At 42.0% G+C, this 16,927-nt stretch overlaps 1 protein-coding gene across 2 annotated transcripts in view; it reads right to left on the reverse strand.

Annotated features, from left to right (window-relative positions):
• Positions 1 to 16,927, reverse strand: part of HERC4 (HECT and RLD domain containing E3 ubiquitin protein ligase 4) — a 55,933-nt gene that overhangs the window by 16,714 nt on the left and 22,292 nt on the right. For both annotated transcript variants that reach the window (XM_078859726.1, XM_078859725.1), the window contains exons 6-15: positions 16,059 to 16,150; positions 13,277 to 13,407; positions 12,157 to 12,317; positions 10,924 to 11,000; positions 9,567 to 9,691; positions 7,975 to 8,034; positions 6,725 to 6,836; positions 3,069 to 3,258; positions 1,842 to 2,014; positions 378 to 494 (exon numbers count right to left, since the gene is read on the reverse strand). In XM_078859726.1, the coding sequence (XP_078715852.1) occupies positions 378 to 494; positions 1,842 to 2,014; positions 3,069 to 3,258; positions 6,725 to 6,836; positions 7,975 to 8,034; positions 9,567 to 9,691; positions 10,924 to 11,000; positions 12,157 to 12,317; positions 13,277 to 13,407; positions 16,059 to 16,150 (1,238 nt within the window). The remainder of the gene's footprint in view (positions 1 to 377; positions 495 to 1,841; positions 2,015 to 3,068; positions 3,259 to 6,724; positions 6,837 to 7,974; positions 8,035 to 9,566; positions 9,692 to 10,923; positions 11,001 to 12,156; positions 12,318 to 13,276; positions 13,408 to 16,058; positions 16,151 to 16,927) is intronic.

The raw sequence follows: 16,927 nt of genomic DNA on the forward strand, positions 1-16,927 counted from the left end.
ATGTAGCAATGCATCAATTAAAACTGATGCTTTCGTTCATGAGGCAAGCATTGTTTCATGTGAACAAGAAGCGATTATTTAGGATTCATTAAAACTATATACAATGCTACTTGAGGATAACGTGATAAACAAAAACTGTACAAGCAAAATAAAACTAATGAGAAACAATACAAAATGGAGTTATACACACTAGACAAAGTTAATTATTTTATGAAATTGTGACCGAAAAATTCATAGAACTGCAGTGACAGGTGAATGACCACATGCCGATCAAGTACACCGTGAGGGTCAAGTTGAACGTAACAGCTGAAACAATGGAGTGAAATGGGCCCCCCGCTGTGAGGGATGCGAGCGGCGGTGTCCTGTAGCAACCTTACCACTCTGTAGGCCTGCTGCTGTATCCACGCGATGTAGTCTCTCCTGATGTCCACCAGATCGCAGATCTCCCCGATGTAAAACTTGTCGTACTGGATCACCGACGTCCGTGTGTTGGCCTGCCACAGTGAACGCCATGCATTTGCGCCTACGTCCTCTTACCATGTTAAATAGACGGAGGTTATTAGCGCGAGTAATCGGTGTAAGTATTAAGTCACGTGGTTTAAACAAGCCACATGATGACATTCTTAATTGTATTCTCTTGCAAGCCTGACGTAAACTGTGATGCTATTTATACCAATATAATATTGCATACAGATAATTTTTGTTCATAACAAACTCATAAATTGGAACTCAGGAGTGCACCACTTTTAGATATTAAAGTCACTCCCATATGGCAGAGCCTTGTAGAGCGACGGCCAGCTTGAGGAAGAAAGGGTGTCGTCAAGGCACTGTACGTATAAGTGAGGTAACTGGATTGCTGCAAAGACGCTCATAATGTGCATATACTCGACAACGAGGATGTAGTAAATCATGCTGAATGAAGGTCTCCCCAAGCCATCGCCATCTCTCATACTCCCTGGATCTAATCATTCACATTGCATCTGCACATGAGCGGATTTCATCACTCCATCCCCTCAATGCATGTACACTCTGGGTGCATTCTCTCCCCGGAATTCTTGTTTTTTATTTAAGGATGCTTAAATGCATGTCGGGCAACCTCGCAACAGAAAATATAGATGCTTCGTAAAGTACTAGATAAATGCAAACTGAAATCGTAGCTTTTCATAGCGAAATACTAGGATCCATATTTGTGTTACAGTTAGGCCAAATTTATTGTAATTAACCCTCCACCCCCCAAACAAGATTGTGACGTTCATAAAGATACCATTATAAGTTCCGATGTGTTGAGGAAATTCTGACCAATGAAGCTCCTCCTCACCGGTGGCTAAAAGACTTCTCATGACTGAATTAAACATCAACATATATACGACGACGTTTCGCTAAAGCTGCTTTGAGCATTTGAACCTTACGGCGGGACCCCGGGGTCCCGAATAAACGGAAGTCAAAATCGCAATTAATTAATTTATTTTTGGCGACTCCGTCCCACCGCGCACATAAACGCCGCAACCCACCTGGCGCGGATAATTCTGTTGTCATGTCATCCAAGCACAGCGAGGACGAATGCGCAACAGAAACAAAACTTTAAAACTTTGATTAGCGCACCGTCTAGAGCTCGTCGAGAGAAATAGATTGCTGAATCATTCGCCTTCAGACATAAAATGATGTCGCAACGCAGTTTATGCGATAGCCGGAGGCTTATGGGACCCCGGGGTCCCGCCATAAGGTTCATTTGTCGGTCAGCGAACTCGGAAATGGAGAGAAGCTGCTTCAGCTGACACCAACTGCCAAAGAATGGCCGCCCCGGCCTCTCTCGCGCTGCCCACAGGGCAGGCGTTCCTCACCCGGTGCAGGATCTGCAGAACGACGAGGGCGGAGCGCAGCGAGGCCTGGAAGATTGGCTCTTCGGCAGGAGGAACGCCCATCTTGTGCAGCTTGAGGAGGAACACCACCACGGCCTTGTAGAGCTCCACCAGCTTGAGGAAGAAGGGTGGCGTCAGCATGCTCCACCAGTTCTCTGCATCGGCAGCGCACGCAGACACAATCGGAATTGGAATGTTTATTTATTCTGGAGGAATCCCATGAGCTACAGAGTTCTCTTTCACAGATGTCCAGACACATGAGTGAGTCCTGCCCTCGCGTTCGTGGGGGTCTTACCGGCTGCTACCATCCATTATCCATGTCACGATTGGCGGTGCTTGTAGAAATTTAAATAGCGGCGCCGTTATGCCAGACGTGCTGTAGATAATTGTTTCTAACAATAATAGCTATACTGTTTTCTTTGATTGTCTAGTGACTGTGGCATAGTGGTGCTTTTAAGTTGGTTATTACCTTGAAATTGCAAATAATGAGCACTACTTTGCAGAATTTGGTCATATATAAATGTTTATTAACTTGGTCAAATTGAAAATAATGGGTGTCAGATTATATTACAATTAACAGGAGCCCACAAAGCATGCTTAAAGCAAATGACCAAACACAATGAGGAGAAATAAAATCACACACATTCATGTAATATCCCACAACATTGAAGGACAGGAGGATAAGGTGGCAATGCACATATGCCCGGGACTGCTGACATCTGATGAAATATGGGCTTCATGGCTATGTGAAACCACAAAGCAGAATATCCAAAGCCATGCAAGACTTGCTCATGGTTTAAAAGGCTCATCACTATACATCGCACCTGAAACAACGATTAGGCAATGTGGTCACCCATCTAAGACATATGTAGGCCCAACTTTGCTTAGCTTCCGAGATTTTACGAGATCGGCTGCATTCCAAGTACTTTAGTCAAAAGCTACGTTATGGGCAGTGCAGATAATATCAGTTTCAGTTTCATTTATTTGGTATAGCCCTGTGAGCCATTCGGCTCTTGAATCATATACATAGTCGTACTGTACGTCTATGCTTTCGTGTATATACTCCCCGCATTTACCAACCCAGATGAACCAGCATGTTCAAGTACAGTAAAATAATCCCCACAGACCCTACACGTTTTATGGAGAGGGCCCCCCCCATCCAGGTGGAAGGGCAGGCAAGGCCGGCGAGGTGAGGCGAGGCAGACTCACCGAGCACCTTGGCGGGCGTGGGGCCCAGCTTGGTAATGGCCATGGCGAAGGAGATGGCGAGCGTGGAGAAGTTACGCTCGTCATGCATCAGCGGGAACTCGGGCAGCACCAGGTAGAGCCGCATGGCCTCCACGTCCGGAGGGGCCGTGCTCAGCTGGGGGATCAGGTTCTTCTCCAGGCTGGCTGCCATCTGCAGGCATTAGCATTGCTCCATGTTACATCAAAGAGAATCAACCTTTGCTCGGATTGCCGAGTGGCTCAGGAGGCTAATTCCCGAGTTAGACGGTGAGCAAGCACCGCTGAGATTCTGGATTTAAGGCCCAAAGGCTGCCGGATGTCAAATCACGGTTGTATTATGTCGAGATCTTCACAGATTCAGCCCAGTCTCCAATGACAGTACAAAAAAAACATTCATACGCATAAAATATTTGCGCTTCTCCATACTATGCCAGGGGTCATGGCGGTAAACGGCGCTGCTGTCACCACACCTTACCATCACATTTTCCTTCCTTCCGCTAAATTCTACAGTTGTTGCATTAATTCTTCTAGGGCTGACACTTGAAGAACGGTTCACTTACAGTATCATCAGCACCATCTGGCTTTATATGCCTTCCCATGGTCGCTGACCTCTGCTCATCTGCTCTCCTCCATCCTGCACATGTCTCCAACCAATCAGTTTTCTTTTTCTGATTACTTCTAACAATGTTGCCATGTTATTTTCGAAACTTTTGAGTTGTTCATCCTTTCCGTCTATGAAATGCTCAGTATCTCCCACATACACCTGTAGAGTAAACACACAATCCTCTGTTCTAGTTTATTTGTTTTCCATCCACCTCTGATCCAACTGTAACACAGTTAAAGGCCAAGAGTGTGGACATTAGGAGTATAACGGCACAAATTGCACAATTCAACAATATATTTGGTTTTGATTTCCCAAAATGTTTTTTTATTGTGCAATGTTTCATTTCTTGAAATTAAGAAAGCATTCAGAAATCTTGCAGGGCATGAACACCATGTTACAGAAGAGAGTTTCAGAGGGTGTCTGAAAAGTCCGCAACGTGGCCTTCAGTTCTTGATAAAGTAGGAGCATTAACACACACACTCTTCTACGAGATGTCAAACCAATATGTTTATTCTCAGGGCTGTAATTTAGCTAAATTAAGTGAAAAATCTCATTTTAAATTACGTTTTTTTTTGCGTGCAGTTAATGGTGACCGGCCAAGACTACCAACTCTCTGGATACGTGAACCCCCTTTAAACATTGATGCCTTAACCAGGGATTCAAACAGAGCTTCTCAATAGTGCCAGCTCGGCACACCTCAAGATCAATTCCTAAGTTCATGTATCCATGCATAAAATTGGCTGTGTAAAAATACATAGTATTATTATTACTAAACATTGTATGCATTGGGCTCACATGACCCCTTGCATCCACTCAGCTACTCATGGTTGCTATATTAACCATGATGTTAACAAAGGAATCTGTTTTGAAACAAATCACATTCGGGAACCACAAATTGCTGGGGTGGATGAATCATTAGACCACGAGTGGACAAAGAGTAAGCCACTCATTTTTTTCCAGCTGGAGGGAGTTTATCCCTGTCGTTGTTGTAAGAGCTCTTCTGAAAGGATAGCATAGGTTGTTTTCTCGTCTCGTGTGGGAATATTATCCAATATGGTTTCATGATCCGTTGTCTGCAAGTAGCTATGTGGTAAATAAGAAAATCTCTCTAAATGGTGACATTGTAGCGCATCTTAATGTTAATGATTATAAGTACACTGCCCAAACAAGCATTTATCATCATTATACTAATATAAGCCAAGAATGTGTGTGTGTCCCGCACGTGACGTCACTCCACATGAGCCCCCCCCCGTCATTAATAATCATGAGCGGATGACGACGTGAGGCACCCCCCCCCCCCGCCATTAATAATCATTAGCGGGTGACGTCACTCCCCCCCTCATTAATAATCATGAGCCGGTCATTATTTTCGATTTCATATTTCAGATTAACTGCAATACACCCATCCTTGGACGGGCTATAGGCTACTCATAAATAAACATCATTACCATTTGCAGTCGTTGTTCCTAAGTGACATGCCGAGCTTTATTCACAATTAGACACTTCTTGGTCCGAATTTCACTTGAGCCTTGCTGACAAAGCAACCATTTAGAATATAATAAGAGTCAGGGAGCCTCTTATAGTAGAGTCAGGGAATTTATACCGAGGGCACAATAACCCATCAACTATCCTGACTCTTGGCACATAAACATTAATTTAATCTGGAAGAACGATTACTTCGTACCACTCTGTGCTGGCATCAACATTTGTTGATGGTCAATGTATAAACTGAACACTGCCAAAGAAATGTGGAATTTCCTCCACTGGCTCTGTACTGCTGATTTTGATGAGAACCGTATAATGTTGATTATAGTTTCGAGCTACAAATCTGATTCAAAGCTGTTTACAAATACATGTTTTTGGCAGAATGTTTCTATTAATAAGCACAAGAATAAAACAAAAACATCAGCACCTGCCAAGCAAACCTGACGATCTGTTTTGAGTGGTGAACATGCAACGTCTCTCCATGGGTATCCTACCCAACTCCCACGCTGTGATTAATAAAATATTCATCCAGTAGGGAGGCCTGATGTGGTTTCAAAAGAAATGCGTGCATAGGTGATGAAGCTCCTACCAGGTTTTTGCAACATGCGGCTGCTACCTGTTAAGAGGTGTCTACGACACAAGCAGCGCAAAAACACATTCAACATTTCCTGCAAAGGTTACACTCCCATTCACCGCTGTCTCTAAGCTCGTGTGTGCGCAAGTTGTTTTAAATGCATGAGTATCACTACTTCCAAGATAGATGTAACAAACGTATGACATTCTATTGCAATTAAGCTCGGTCTCTTAACTGCTTTTCATGAATACGCAAGCCAAATGAATATGTGCTGCTTCATTACCTTATTTCACATGTTGAATTTATATATTAATACCAGCATTGTGTTCCGTTGGTAATATATTACTCACATTAACTTTCAATTCATTAAATGTTAATGGAGGGAAGCAATTCTCTATTTCAAAGAATACCCACTATTTAATAATGAGAAATATATTGCTACTTGCATGAATGGCTGTTTAAAGCCAACATGGATTTATTCCACACGGCTATGCTGACAAAACTTTACGAGGTGCTTAATATAGAATAAGAAAAGATAAAGGTGCAGCCCTGCCATTTGCCTTTCATACCAGTCTGGCAGAAGGGCCTCAGCTCGAAAGAGTTTAGCCTACTCTTCCATGCTGCTCAGCCATCTTGGAAGAGGTGTGAGTACCCACACTGTACCCCACCACACGTGACCTGCTAGTCAACTAACCGCGGTGGACCCATTCATACTGCTGGTTGGACAGAGGCAGAATGGATCTAAGAATAGTTGCCCATTATTTCAACTGCCGCCCCGGGAAATCGAACTGGCGACCTCTGGATCAAAAGTCTGGTGTGCTCACCAGTGCAGCCACGGCGGCCATCCCCGATATAAAGTGCTCAACTACTAAAAACAAAACGTGGATTCATTAATGGTCACACATATTTCAATAAATGTACGGCGACAATGAAGATGTAACCGCAGCAGATGGCACCAGGGAGAAGGCGTCTCACCTGCTGCAGAACCTGCGTGCATGGGCTCTGCAGGAGCTTGTTGAAGGCACGGCGCATGGCATTCATGTCCAAACCCGCCACCTTCCCACTCGTTCTGTAGTGCTCGTCTGATCTGCAGCACAAGACAAAGATTTCCCTCATATAGCCTTGACAGGCTGCTGGGGCAAGTGCAGTTCGCGAGCACCTATGAAGGCCGGCACGGCAAACGAGATGAGGGGATGGGTGGCCAACACCACGCCGGACCACCTTTGTCTCCCCAGTGGCGATGTTTACACATGACACCAGGTAATAATTTGAGGCCGAGTCGACTTAGGGGAGGCCCAGGACCGGTTAGGATAATCGTCACTGGTGTCGACCATGAGCGGGAATCGAACCCAGGGTGCTAAGTTCGTAAAGCAGCGCGCTAACCGCTAGGCCACCGCTCCCCACAGCACACACACACACACACGTACGCACGCACGTAAGTGTAAATGCACACAGCCAAATTTAAAAGAACATCACCGCCTACTCGGCTTAACAAGAACAAAGATCCAACACACAGAGATCGATCAATCAACATCCCTTTCAAGCAGGAGACAGGCGATTAAGAAAACATTACCATTTTACAGGAGATGCCGACGAAAACCAAAGGCTGATGTAACAGACGATGTGATGACAGCGTGCATGTAAATATTAGGATACTAATTACGTGCTGTTACAGTAAAACAATAATATAAAAATGTAAATAAATAAAAGGCACAATGATGAATTACAAGGTGTGACGTTAAACACATTACCCTAATAATAAATTACATTAATTATGTATTCGCATGCAAAATTGCAATGCAAGGAAAACATTCTTTGAAAATAGCCAGCAAAAATATAGCGCTATATATAGAAACTATCACGCTTTCAATTTTCAATACAAGATGCAGTTTTAAAACAGGCATTAGCTTTAATAGCTTTTGTGCAAATTATCTATCCAATTCAATTGACTTCTGACACACATATATGTGAAAATGCCCTTTGGAGCTGCTTTGTTATCTCTAGAGAATCATGGGGATTAAAGGTGGGCTCAGTTTAATTTTATGCATTGGCAAATTAAAACACTGAGCATTCATGAGCTATACCAAAACACAAATGAGGGAGTCTGAGCTGGATATGTTGGCAAGCCATGTTTTACTCAGCGAGTCCTGGCATGTTTAAGCTAGCCAATCAACCAATATTTAATTTGCACACTGTTGCTGTTTAAAAAAATTGTTGTACATTACCCATAGGCCAAGAAGCTTCCGTTGATACAGCTTGGAGAGGAGAATATCATGTCTATCTCACTGCACAAAACAAGACATTGAATGCAAATGGGATGGTTAGTCATGTCACAAAAAATATATCAGCTATTCATCAGTTGTTTGGTGCACAGCTCATATTTTAGGCCATCAAAGAACAAGACAAAACAGACAGATTGCAGCTTAGCCTCCACCGTATTCATTTCTACATTTAGGAAAGTAAGTGACAAATCACAAGGAATTGTAAATGCATACAGTACAGTCAAATTCAAGCTTTCAGTTTGGTGTGAAGCAATGCAAGCAATTGACTGTACATGCCACTGCGGCTACATTGTCAACATTCAAATGAGATTGCTTGAATCAATTTTAAATCTGTTGCGATATCACCACCATGAGACAAAAGCAGTGTTTTGTGTCCCACACGGCAAAAACCTTGCAAGAATTTTTTAAAGATATTTAGTTCACATCATATAAACGACCACTTCATTATTTTATATTTTTGAAAAAACAAATTTAGACTGTGTCACTCTCACCAATGTGCTAAGTGAGTGGGCTAAATAAAGAAACCTTCACGTTCTTGCAATTCTCACGCTCACACTAGAGTGCTGAACCCAGTGCTGAACACAGCCACGCATGGCATTTTAAAAAGTGTCTTGTCATTTGTTACCCACGATCAACTCATCCATTACCTCAATACAGTCGCATAAGCATGGAAAAAATATGTATATTTGACATCTACAAAGCTAGAAACCAATTAATCAAAGGCAAGAGGGGCACCTTGAGACACATGTAAGTGTACATCTGCTTTATGTGCACACAGACCATGAAATTCTGCACATAGGAATTGGTAAATACATAAAATCAAATCTATTAACTATTAAATACCCTCTCATCGTATGAGAATAGGTTTTCCCCTTTTATCTGGCAACAAAACAGGTGTTAAGATGTTAAAACACCAAACTGAAACCTTTTATAAGGAATCATGTCTGCATTAACCACAATACTTGTGGCCAGAATGCAAACAAAAAACACTGATAATACATGCATGTCTTTGAAACTGATTGGTCCACACCAGAGACATATTTCTTTTGAGCCTCGTCTCAAACGGTGTTAGACCAGAGGACGCCAAAAGGTGTACAGCCACCCTCTCATCCTTAGAGAGCCATTTGGACACTGCTTTGAATATATAAGAGGTAGAACATAGATTAAAACAAATTTGCTGATTTTGTAGTTGCAGATGACATGGCCACATTAATTCATCTACACACCACATCACGTACGGACATATGAAACCCACACAGAATATGCTCTGCAATTGGCACATGCTAATTAGTCATAAAAATAAATTACAATTCGTGTGAATGGAGTTCACCAATGTAAAAAAAAAAATCAAAGGTAGTGCTGTTCTATTCAATGATGATAAAAAAAAACATTTTAAAATTTGTGTTGACGTGTTTCTCTTTCTCACACAAAACAACTTCTTACAGACTTTAACACAAATGTACATTTTAACAATTGTGTAAAACATTTCATTTGAACCCGAGCAGCTCCACGTACACTGCGCGAGAGGGCCTTACTTGACAACGTCGGATGGCAGCCGTCCGCTGGGCAGAGAGGCCCACTTCTCCAGCAGAGGGCCAGACAGCACACACACCTGCATATGGGGCTCCGCTTGCCGGAAGTCATCTGGCTCCACAGAGTCCTGCACACAACACCAGCAGCGTGCCACCGGGGGAGCTGAATAAGCAACATGCTCGCGTGTTTAGCCAGATTCTCGAAATAATAAGTTTAGTATCCGAGGTTTGGAAAAAAAAGTGAAACGCCGCTCAAATGCGACTGTGGTGTCACATAACAAATCGGTGGGACACAACATGGCTGAAAATCTGAACAACAAAAAAAATGATACAAGACCCTCCTTTAAAAGATGAAACTTAACGCTTCCTCCCTGGATGAACAAACGAAAGTGTAAAACTAAAACACAAGCAATGGCGTTTGCCCCCACTGAAATCTCTTGTAACATGAAAGGCGTGTGCGTGCCATGTTGATTTAGTGAGCCTGATTGGAATTCCCCTCAATGCAATCCAATGCAAAACAAAGCGTTACAGCGCTTGAATGTTAATCAATTGCATTCACCGAAATAGCTGTAAATCTACACTACTTGAGATTCTATAGATTCACACCACGAAACATATAGCTTCTCACACCACTCCACATTAGCTTCATACCACAAAACGCATACACACCAACAGACACAAACTCGCAAGTATATACACACTCACAAACTCCATTACATAAACATACTTGTATATACCAATAGAGCTACACCATTGTGTACATTTGTGTAAACCAATATATACACTGGTGTACACAAATAATTAATCACAAACAAACCAAATTATTTCCTTGTTCTTAGCTTAGACAAGGCCCAAAAGTGGTCCACACAGGAGCACGTGTCAAGTTCATTCCAAAGAGAACTGATATTTTCTGATGTCAAACACGAAATAAAACAAATCATAATTCTAAGCACAGGAACTATATTAACCAATTATTTAATGGAACTTTCACAAATTGATTTGGGAACATTCCAAAGAGCCTTATAGAGCAAAAGGACGTTGACATTTATGCGCCATTTAGTTTTTTATTCCAACCATTTTGTAGGATGGTGTTTGATTTACTCTTCCGTTTATTGAATTTAAGTCATTACAGAACGTTCAATCGTTCCATTCTCCATTTCGTTCTCCTTTCCGTGCATTGTAACAACCTCTGAAACCATGATGGTTGAAGTTGTAATACAATACATGGGTAATACTGTTGTTTTGATGAAGTTTTTCATTATGAAGCAAATGTTTACACCGTCTTATGTCACTCTCTCATCGCCTTTTGTACGTTTCCCCTTCAGGAACTGAAATTTACATGAACAAGCTCTACCGTTACCTCTGGAGGAAAGTAATGCGCGAAACTTTGATCTCCTCCGGCAAATATTCTCTTTACAATGCAGCACTCTTCTTTTTCTGAAAACAAAAATACGCAAGTCTTTCAAAAATGTGGAATGCTCCCGATGAGAGCTTTTACTCTTCAAGAAGAGGACAATAAAGATTTCATGACATGCCAACAAGCTGGCAGACATCTGGGCAGAAGGTATAATGAATGCTCGTTCGAAAAGCAACAAATAAAACATGGTAAACAAGCCAATTATCCTCCTGCTGTTTCAGTACCTTCTAATACAAGACTTCACGGGAGATCAAAACTTATTAAAATCAAACATTCATAACGGTATCCTTTGGTCCAAAAAATGTTTGCCGTTAAGAATTGAAATAAGACAAAATAAAATTTTCGCAAAGCAATGAAGTGCCCATTGCAGTATCTCGCACATACATGTCATGTCATCGCAGGACACGTGGTATCCCAATCCCCAGGGAGAGTCAGCCTAATCTTCCATGCTGATCAGATATGTTATTTGGATTACACATACCCACACTTTTCCCCAAAAGAAGCACTGAAAACAACCTCACTGCTGTATATGGGTGAAAGAATGCATCAATTCATCGATTAACTTTGATGCTGAATCTCACATACAATACATGCAACGGATGTCATTTGTAGAAATTGATCCTTTATGATTAGTACTTGTTGCACATAAAGGGCTTATTGTCATCTGTGTAGCTACTCGAGGCCGTTACTGACTGCAGTGTTAGAAATGTAACTCGTTGTTGAACAGTTGTGACTTGGAATAACGGCAATTCACTAAATCAATAGGTGGGTGATATGGGTGCGTGGAAATAAACGGACTATTTGCTTTAGGTAAAAAAAATTGACCCTTTCCAAGATATGAACTCAGACTCTGGACTGCGAGTTCATACTCACCTCTACAGCAGCCATTGAACAAATACAAACAGATGAACAAGACATTGGTGGTAATGGCATGCTTATCCTTTTTCAATTGAATAATAAAAACACATCACTTATCCCCTCAAGGTGCTTTTACGCACAGGCCACATGCTACCCTTACAGATCCTGTCGTTAGAAACCGCTAAGCAATTCTCACTTTGAGACAATCCTGACAAGCTGAAAAGGGATCTGGCCCCGAGTTTGAGAGTTCAGCACACAAAACCGGAAGCTCTGGGATGAAGTGAAATGCGGACTTGTGCGTGCCCTGCGAGCCCATACCAACGTTGGAGGGGCAAGGCCCGTTGTGTGGCATCCAGGCGCCCTGCACCGTGAACGGGCTCTTGCGATTGCTGGTGGAGCCTGTTCCCAGCTGACCATTCCCTCCCAGGCCGAAGGAGTAGATCCTCCCCGAGGATGGCACGAACGCCAGCGTGTGCTGCCTGCCAGCACAGTGCCCAGCTCGTTACGTCACTTTGCCGGGTGTTATCGTTGCCTCTCTCGTGTGTCACACAAGTCAGACGTCAGACGATGACAACAAAAAAACAATGCGGCAATGTAGCCTGTGCAGCACTGAATGCGTGATTCCAGCAGCTGTCCTTTCGTTCCTGCGGACAGCTGTGTCAATGTCTCATAAATGTATGATAAAAGACCAAAGACGGTCATTCACAAAAAAATATGCCATCCCATGATGGTGTCTTAACCAAATCAAATAAATGAAAATTACCCACTACAAAATTTAATTTCAAAAACTAACAATAGTAGAAATGTAATTGTTATTTTAAGGCTGGTGGCAATATTGGACTGCTATACTCCACTTAAGCTTGAATACAATATTTTGTCGCTTTACAGCCCTTCTACAACCCCAGTAAACATGGAACATTGGACCAATGTTGGTCCAACTTTGCATGTTTACTGGGACATTGATAAATGTACATAAGTTAGCAAAGATGGTCTATATTTTTAATGCAAGCACACACACATTTAATATACGACTGATATTTTCATTAATATCCTATAATTTAGTTTTACTTGGGAGGCAGTAGAAGGTGTACTTTTAATACAGCACTGCCCTCTGATTAATCCCTCGGTGATTAATGTTATACTAATTTACTGAACAGCTGATATCTCAGTTGGTAACGCACACACAATCAGGCCATGTTCCATGGGGTCAACAGTTCAGTGATCCTGTGGGACTTCCACAAAGGGACACCATCTGCTCTGCAGAAGTTGTCAAAAACCCTTTACCAGCACCGTCAGGAATGAGATCAAGTGTGAAGCAGAACTTACACCAGCTCTCTCACTCCCTCATCCCCCTTTTACTCTACACTCAACAGCAGCAGGGAGTCGAGCAGCCATCATATAACGAGAGTGGAGAGAGAGCACAGCAGCCGCCCCGTACCTGCCGCACGCAATCTGCGTGACGATGCTGCCCATGAGCTCAAACACCTTGCGTGGGTTGACCTCGTGGTTGGTGGAGTTGTGGCCCAGCTGCCCATAGCCGCCCGCGCCAAACGTGAACACCCCGCCCTCCTGCCCGCGGCACAGCGCGCATGTATTGTTAACGCGTGCAATCAATCGTACGTGAATACACGCCAATTAAATTCACCTGTGCATGCATTCACACGCGTGCGACTCCAGGCACGTGAACAGAGACGATAGAAAGCACAACATTAAGTGCTACTTGTTGACGTTTTGATTTGAAATCGTTCTACATGGAAGGTCACGAGGTGTCAATCATAAAGATAGAGGCTGCTGCCAATTTATGTTGGAAGATACTGGCATTCATGTTTGTATTATTATCAAGTTTGTGCTTGCATGTGGACATTTTTTCTCTCTATCTATTCATTATGAATTCGTGAAATAATTTTTTTGTCTTCATGCATTTTAGCCCCACAATTTATATTTTTAAAAAACGTCCTTGCATGCAAGGGACAACGATAATTAAATACAGGTGCAGAGCAGACGTTTACCCATTCAACTCATGACAGGTGATGATTTCAGTTACTATTAATGCTCACTGAACCAGCGTTGAGATTGAGGTTTGACTAAACTCCGCTGTGATCCGATGTGATCATGCACCTCGTGCTGCTTCTGTCTTATGGCTTCTGAAAATGTATTGGGCTTGAACACAATGACGAAGGAAAATTACATCAAATTGTGCATGGTTGCAGATGAATATAAACATCATTAACACTTCAACTTAAAGCTTTCATGACTGAAGGGATTCATGAATATGAATCCTTAACACTGCGATTAGTGTCGGAAAAGCAATAACATAGGGAGGATCTTAGACAAATTTTTATTTAAAGCTTTCGTGACTGCAGGGATTCATATTCTTGGTTCTTTCGGTAAAGTCACGTAGAAGGGAAATAATAAAATAATATAAATATAAAACAATAAAAATTCTCACGACGTTTCGACTGCAACAGAAGCAATCATCATCATGATTGCAATCATCATCAGGTGTGGAATCCACAGCAAGAAAATTTTCTTGCTGTGGATTTCACACCTGATGATGATTCCTTGTGTTGCAGTCGAAACGTCGTGAGAATTTTTATTGTTTTATATTTATATTATTTTATTATTTCCCTTCTACGTGACTTTACCGAAAGAACCAAGAATAAGTATCTTAGACAGTTTTGGTGTAATATTTACCCAGTTCAAAATCAGGTCACTATGCAATGCTGTGGCTACCTGCTTAACGTCTACTAATCAATTTTAAAATGGATATTTAGACAAGTGTCCCAGATCCACATGCAATGGTCTGCTGCTAGCTGCTCTTCCTTGACTCAATACATTCATTGCTTATAGGCAGACACAGGCTCAACACAGTAAACATCAGTAGATTACTTTTTCATGCCCACACACTTACAAAACAGTCAATCTTAAAACCCACTCAAAAAACACTCCAACCTAACATTTAAAAAATCCACGAGAACGTCCGTATAAAAAGCCTTGGCCATGTGCCAATGTTAATAAAGACTCCATCAATTCAAATCGTATCAAATAAAAGTTAGTTATTAAACACGCAACACTGTTCTTCCGTGCAGAATGCAGAGCATGCTGCCTGGGTTTTAACAGATTTCTACAGGGCCACTTGATATGCATAAGCACCAACAACACAAGATACCAAAATGTGGAAATCTGCGACTTGATTGGAGACTAAGTGGATCCCACAGTGAATGTTTTTTTTATATTATTTAACCAGCACCATCAAGATGTTTCCCAAGATTAAAACCCGGTGGTTCTGCAATGTGATTCACCTAGGGAGCTGCATCGCACAACCACAAAACCTATGCAGTCGGATCAAAACCAGGATATTCAGTGGAGCAAGTTTGATGGTTTCAGCCAGATCACCATTACCTGAGCTAACCCGCTATCATAGCATTAAGGAGTTATTTACAAATCATTTAACTTTAAACGGATATCCGAGTTAAAGTTTAAATATATTGTCCGAATCAGATTTCCCTTCAACAGAATGAAGAAGACCAATGCAATGATTGAGAGCCCTTTTGAAATTACATTGACTACGATTCTTTAGTGTCAACTTGCAAGGCCATTTCCCTTGCATGACTTTATGCTGACAATATTCATTCCACAAATAGACATCTATACTGACTACCCAATTGCACCATAACCCATCACCAGCATACTTCTTAATGGGGTGCAAAACTGGTGATATATTCACCTTGTGACACAGATGGCTATGTGGGCTGACGTCCACTCACAGAACATTGCCAAGTAAATGTTTTCTTGTGCATCTGCTGCTCTAACGCTGTGAAAGTTACACGTGAAAGAATTCACGATATATAAATACGGTCGGTGGTCCACCAACACACCGACCCTCACAGATGGCAGGAGATTCTCCAGTCTTCTGAAAATCTTTCCTATCACATGGTGCCAGCCTTCACAGATGCCCTCAAAAGACATCTTCTACAAGCTCGGCTCGGCATTTTGAATATTTCGGATGCATCTTCTGGAAAATCAATCTCTCGATGGAAGCATCGTCTCAGTAGACAGCCTGGATTCCTGGCAAAAAGGGTAGGTCGCTACACCCTTCTTCAAACAACAACTTTAATCATGGCCTTGAGGAGTGCGGTTGTCTCCACTCAGATGGAGAAATCAGGGCTCGTCTGTGATTGTCAACACTTATGCCATTGGGCTATATACGCTTAGCATACCTTAGTAAGAATAGCGGTATGGTCCTCTCCACAGCAGATATAAACAACTTTCTGTGTGCGGAGGGACTTCAGTAGAGCAGGGTAGCACTTGTCTGCAATGTGCACATACAGACAGACACATCCCCATAAGAATTCACAGACTGGTGCAACTGTTTTTAGCAAGCGCCTATTACAGCCAAAATGGTGCATACAATGGGTTGGTTTGGTCAAAAACCAATGCTGAAGTGCTGTGCCACTTTCCTTTGCCGCATAAGAAAAATAATAAAAAATGTCTTAAAATTTCCCAAATAGCCATATATTGTACTACGCTAGTGTCACAAAAAATATCAACACAATTAGTGTCAAGCAGTCACTGATTATATGTGACTTCACTGCATTGAACACAATAAGAAAAAATAGATTGTACTTTAATTTTTTTAACTCAGCTCAGTGAAGCTACATTACCACAATTATTAAATGGAAAACAATAGTCTGTAGTTATCCTATATAAATAAGTGTTCTGCTGCTTTCAGTCTGTAGGTATCCTGTATAAGTGTAATATTGCTTTCAGATAATGCACAGTGTATAACAGATTAGAAAAACGGGCTCCTAATAGTCACTGAGGGGCTATACTTTTACATTTTGTGTCATATTTTACACCGTAACATTTTAAAGGCCAGTTGGCTGAAATTTCAAGATTGTTCTTCCCTCTCTGTCAGTGACAAACTGTTGACATTCTGAATTAACCGGTGAGGTTTTACATAGTTTCATAGACATATGAATGTGTCACCACCATAATTATCCATGGTAAACCGACTGCTGAATGAAGACATCCCCAAAGCCACCGCCACCACCTCCGCTGATTCCGCCAAGTAATAACAATCCGCCTA

This window comes from Lampetra fluviatilis, chromosome 9 (assembly GCF_964198595.1).
Source record: "Lampetra fluviatilis chromosome 9, kcLamFluv1.1, whole genome shotgun sequence".
Lineage (NCBI taxonomy): Eukaryota > Metazoa > Chordata > Hyperoartia > Petromyzontiformes > Petromyzontidae > Lampetra > Lampetra fluviatilis.